Consider the following 6,000-nt stretch of genomic DNA (forward strand, 5'->3'; position numbering starts at 1 on the left):
CTGGTAGTTAAAAGTAGCTACTAAATATTTGAGTAAAAGTGAGTTATAATGCTAACAAGTCTCAGATCAAATTCTTACAAACATGGACACTTATTAACTGATTAACTAATTACTTTTAATTGTCTTAAAGAGTTTAACAACCTATTTTTATGCTTTAATTATCTCCAAGTCTCTAGATTTTCAGTACTCCTACTACCACCTTTTGTAAGACGGTACCTTGAGGCAAACACTAAGATTTCCAAGACTACATTCTATCCTCCATATAGCTGGCAACAAGCAAAAAAAATCCAGAGTTCACAGCTGGCCACAGAAACACTTAACAACTTAGAATGGAGCATCATACCTAAGTGTATGATTCTTACAGATTTTATGTTCTGTTTCATACAAGGATAGGGAATGTCTTCAAATATTTTAGCTGAACTTCTTATCATGAATAACTTTAATTTCACTAATGAGAAAATATAACTAACAATGATCATGCCACTATCACATGCTACTATTTACTATTTTTCACCAAAAATCCATCTGCCACTGTGCGAATACTCAATTGTTATTGATTGAAATATATGGAAACATCAATATCAGAAATATGCCAGTAGTCATTTATAGGGTACATCTCTTCTTCATGTAATACTTGTGGAGCACCCCGCGATTATACATGCTTCATTAGTATATTAGCTGACTAGTCTTCTAGTATGCTTTCTGAGTGTTGGCTTAACTTGAAATACATACACACAGTATCACACTCTATGAAACAACATATTTTATATTATATTATAGGCTTTGTAAGGAGTGTCAAAACTATTTTTAAACTGGAAGACATTTCATTGGTGCCCCAAATCAAAGAAATATTTAGAAAATATAACTTTTCAAAGAAGCATAGAAAAGGTTGAATTTATCACAAAATCATTTCCTTCTGTAGTCTTATTCTTAATGATTATACAGTTATTTGTATATTGCCACATTCATTTTCTGAAACCAATGAAAAAAGAAATTCTGTGAATCAATAGTCCTCTCCTGAATATTATTTTTTTTTTTAGGCTCATTGCATAATTCTTTAGTAATATGTACAATTTTCAAGTAATGGAGTGGACTTAGAGTAATTTTACTTTAAAAGTGGCTATCTATTTTTCTTCTCACCCTCTGGGGCTTGATCTGTTTCAGCATCGCAGGGACACTTTTCTACACAGTTTCTAGGAAACCATCCTCTTATTCTTGAAACACCTTCTTTAATGGAATCATCAAGAATTTTATCTCCATACAACCAGTATCGTAAGCCTCTTGTGGCTAAAATGAACTCCCCTTTCTGTAGCCTTATCCGAGGCTCTTCAGTGCAGGGGCTCATGAAGAAGGTTTTGATTCCTCTATTCAAAGGACAGCAGGTACCACTATAATCTTCTATTACTTTATACTGAACACCTCTGACTCTTTTATCTGCTTTTTGTTTCAACTGTTCTATTGTTAAGCTGTACTGGTGACAGCCTTCTCTTATTGGCCAATCCAGTCCATCTCCTTTGGGGACCCCTGACCACGTAAAAACCTGTTTAAAGTTCTTCCATCTACTTCCCATATCATAAGGAAAAACAAAGACTTCATCTAGTTGATAATATTGAATTCGATCTTTAGCCTTCTCTTCAATCCATGATTCAATAGAAGTTTTGTTTCTGAGAATTATTTTCATCTGGATAAAAAACAACATTCCAACAGCTATGGTTGTTCCTAAAGCTAATCCCAAGGCAAACAAGGTGGCAGCAAATGCAGCTACTCCAAACGGAATAATCGGAAGAGGATCTCTCCGGGCTGCACTCATATCAATCTTTACCGTGTTCCACCCAAAGGAGAGCCGATTATAAAGCTGTGTATACATTGTCATAACAAAAATAAAGACAGCATGAATACAACCCAGTGGTGCTAAAAGGAGAAACAGTGTGAACGAAGCATGATTTTGATAACCACAGCAGTTGTTGATCCAAGGGCAGTGATGGTCCATCTTCATCACACACCTGTTACACTTTCTGCAATGATGTGACCGTGGTGCCTTGTATGCTTGGCAGACTTTACAGTATTGAAGGTACATGCTATCCTGAGAATTTTCTGGTTTCCACCCCAGAGGGACGAAGCCAGGACCAACAAACATGGCATTGAAGTAATTATAAAGAATCATGACAGTCCAATTTATCAACATGATAAAGTTCATGCTTCCTCCAGTGGTATGTAAGGGCCAATACCACAACATAGAGTCAATCATGGCCATGGTAGAACATATTGCTATAACACCAAGGGCTATAATGGGACCCCAGTGACAAAGTCTCTTTACTTCTTGTAGATTTTCAAACTTGATAACTGAACAGAAGGTACCCATTTTGGTGAGGAAGAACACCTTCCTGTTTTCAAAGAACTACAGATTTCCTTTTTCTGTGCACACATTTCCATGTGCCACAAGTCCATGTGTGTTCCTTAATTGTCATGCCTTCACACTGTGGGATGTTAATGCAGATTACGCCATGTTCACTGTTACACACTCTTTATGTTTTCTAGGAGAATCCAGTACCTTGGTTTGAAATCCAATCTCGGTCTGGTCCTCAGTGCCCGCTCTTCGGCCATCGCATTTCCGCGGCAGCTCGGGCTCACCCGGAGCAGGTTTTCTCCGGCTCGGATAACTCCGTCATGGGTACCTCAGCCCAGCGCAAGTAGAAAGTAAATCCTGTGTGCTAGAGGCTGGAGTCTCTCCGGAATATTATTGATTATAAATCATCTTTTTACAGGTCTGTAACGGATGCAGATTACAAGCACTTCTCTGACTATACTGAATACACCTCTACATATTCCATGGGAAGGCCAGATAAACTAGTTGGTCACCTTCTACATTTTTTTCTTGGTTAAGTAGAATCGCTTTGATATTCTCCATCATCAACTTGAATGTAAGATCCAAGGACCTTGACCAGCTGATTGGTACCAGCATCCCATTGCTTTAATATAGTTTGCCATTTTCCTCTCTCCACGACTCTTATTAGGAGATTCCCTTGAGTATCCAGGGTTGCAACTATCATCCCAATTCATCACAGACCTGAAGTTGATTATAGTAGTTTGATCCCTATTTATGTTATTTTATCTCTACTCCTTCTGAACTCCCTCATTCTTCTCTGCTAAAATTTCTCATTAACTCTATCATGGCAGGACCTTTCTCTAATCTTTTATTACATGCTGTATAATGATGATGCCATACCTTAAAAGCCACTAGAAGAAAGCACTAATAGGCTTTTTAGATACTAATTAGTAATATCTAAACTTAGTAGACCACAATAACATTAGTAACAACCAATTTGGTTCCCAGAATGCACTGACAAGAAAAGCAGTCTTCATTACATGAAACTGGAGTAGGCAACACTTTGAAAATGCCTGAGGTCTAGATCAGCTAAGATGGCAGAGTAGAAAGACCCTGAGTTCATCTCCTCTCATGGGCATACCAAAATTACAACTATTTGCATGACAACCATGATGAAAAAGACCATAACCTACCAGAAAAGATTTTCTACAACTAAAGATACAAAGAAGGAACAACAGCAAGATGGTTAGGAGGGGCGGACTTGCAATATAGTCAAGTCCCATACCCCTGGGTAGGCAACCCACAAATAGGAGAATAGTTATCATTGCAGAGGTTCCCCTAAGGAGTGAAGGGTCTGAACCCCAACTCAGGGTCCCCAGACAGGGTGTCCTATGCTGGGAAGATGAGCCCCTCCCCCAGAAGATTTGGCTCTAAAGGCCAGTGGTGCTTACTTTTAGGAGTCCCAGAGGGTTGGTGGAAATAGAGACTACACTCTTAAAGGGCACACCGAAAATCTCACAAAATCTAAGACCCAGGGAAGAAGCAGTAATTTGAAAGGAACCTGGTTCAGATCTACCTGTTGATCTCGGTGAGTCTCCCAGAGAGGCAGCCAGCAACTGCAGCTCACCCTGGGGACATAGACACTGGCGGCAGCCATTTTTGGGAGCTCATCTTACCATGTGGACAATGGTGTTGGCAAGTGCTATTTTGGAATCCTCCCTCTAGCTTGTTAGCCTTAGGACTCAGACTTGCCCTGGCCCAACAGCATGTAGGCAGCTGTATTGAGATACCTCAGGCTAAACAACTAACAGGGCAGGTACACATCTCCATCCACTAGCAGACAGACCCCCAGAGACTGCAACCAACCCTGGAGATGGCCCTGCCCACCAGAGTGTCGAGAACACGGCTCCACATACCACTGCACAGACACTAGACTTGGGATCCTTAGGGACCTACAGCCAGAGGCCCCAGGACCCAGCTTCACCCACCAGTGAGCAGGCACCAACCTCAGAATCCCCTGGGTTCTGTCCACTAGCAAGCCTGCTCTGTCCTTGGGACCAACCTCACACAATAACAGGTAGACAACAGAGGGTAGACAACAGCCACAGAACAGCTGCAGCCTTATATCCTGTGGACACAGCCCACCAACCAGCAGGTCAGCACCTGCCTTGGGAGCTCCTGGTCCCTGGCCCCACACCCACTAGCAGACCAGCACAAGCTTCAGGACACCCCAAACCCAACAGCCAACTGTGTCAGTAACCAAGCCCATCCACAAGTAATCTGACACCAGTTCTGGGACCCCTAGGCCTAGCAACCACACCCCAGGACTTGACTCTGCTCACCAGTGGGCCAGCATTATCCCTAGGTCCTGGTTTTACTAATCAGTGGGCAGGCATCAGCCTCAGGGTCTCTTGGACACTGACTCTGCCCAACTGTGAGCCAGCACTAGCTCCAGAGACTCTCAGGGTTCCACAGCCAGTTGCCTCATGACCCAACTGGACTGGGGGCCAACCAAGTCTACCAGACCACCCACAAGCATCAACTTGCCACAACAAAAGGACCCACACAGTCCACATAGGGGTCAACCCTAGAACATATAACTCTGGTGACAATAGGAAAGTGTGCTGCTGGGACGCATAGAACATCTCCTACAAAAGTCCACTCAAAGTCCACAGAGTGACTAAAACTAGAAATTAATATGGACTCTTGTTTGTGGATTGTATGTTTTATATAAATTTTTAAGCAACTCTTTTTCTTTTCAATGTTTTTTAGACTATCTACACTGATACATATATATTTATTTCATTTGTTATTTCTTAATTTTATTAAATTTTATAAATATATTTACATTTTAAAATATATATTGTTGTTCATTTAGATTATTTCACAGTTTTCGCTATTATAAAAATTATACAATGACAATCCCTGTTCATCTCTCCTTACACACATAAAAGATTATTTTTACAATATACATTTAGAAATGATAATGTCAAATTATAATCCAAAGTGGTTGTGACATATTTATAGTCCCATCGAAACAGTATAAAATTCTTGCTTCCCTCATATTCTTGCCAACAATTAGCATTACCAAATATTTTACTCTGATTTACATTTTCCTAATTACCTATAAAGAAGTAAGGTCTCAATTATTCTTCTTCACGTTCTGAAAAATGTTGTTAAATTAGTCAAGTTCTCTTAAGACTCCATTTTTGTCATAATTTTTGAGGGTATGATATATCTTGAATGGGTAGGAGAAGAATTCAGTGAAATAGCTGTTCTAGATGCTAGAAATAAGACCTTCGAAACAGATTAATATTTTGATTAAAGTCCCAGAATAATAGGGCTGATATATTTTAGCGGGACAGACAAATGAGCGTGGTAGAGTTATCCCTTTATAAAGTGGTAGGATAAATTCTAATTATCACATTAACAGAGCTGAATTTGTTTAAAATTGAGAGGAACTCAAAGGGAACAGAGTTCTATAAGTTTGATCTCCAAATATCCAAAATAATCTAAAATAATAATTTATTTTTTACCTTAAAAAGGTAACTAAAGAATTAGTAATTAATTAACTTATGAGTTTTGTGTGGTATTAGTTAACAGAATTAATCTTATGGAAACTTAGGCCATTAGTATGGACCTTGTAAGAAATACTAATAGTAATACTAACACTA

General features: G+C 39.5%; 1 protein-coding gene across 1 annotated transcript; it reads right to left on the reverse strand.

Moving 5' to 3' along the window:
* Window positions 1-1,042: 1,042 nt before the first annotated feature.
* Window positions 1,043-2,286, reverse strand: LOC309652140 (palmitoyltransferase ZDHHC6-like). The gene is made up of 2 exons (XM_082445647.1): window positions 2,004-2,286; window positions 1,043-1,911 (listed from the first exon to the last, which is right to left on the reverse strand). Exons 1-2 carry the CDS (start codon window positions 2,140-2,142, stop codon window positions 1,121-1,123), a joined length of 930 nt encoding a protein of 309 aa, XP_082301773.1. The 5' UTR covers window positions 2,143-2,286; the 3' UTR covers window positions 1,043-1,120.
* Between the last annotated feature and the right edge of the window lie 3,714 nt (window positions 2,287-6,000).

Source organism: Balaenoptera physalus (genome assembly GCF_965194825.1).
Source record: "Balaenoptera physalus genome assembly, chromosome: X".
Taxonomy (NCBI): domain Eukaryota; kingdom Metazoa; phylum Chordata; class Mammalia; order Artiodactyla; family Balaenopteridae; genus Balaenoptera; species Balaenoptera physalus.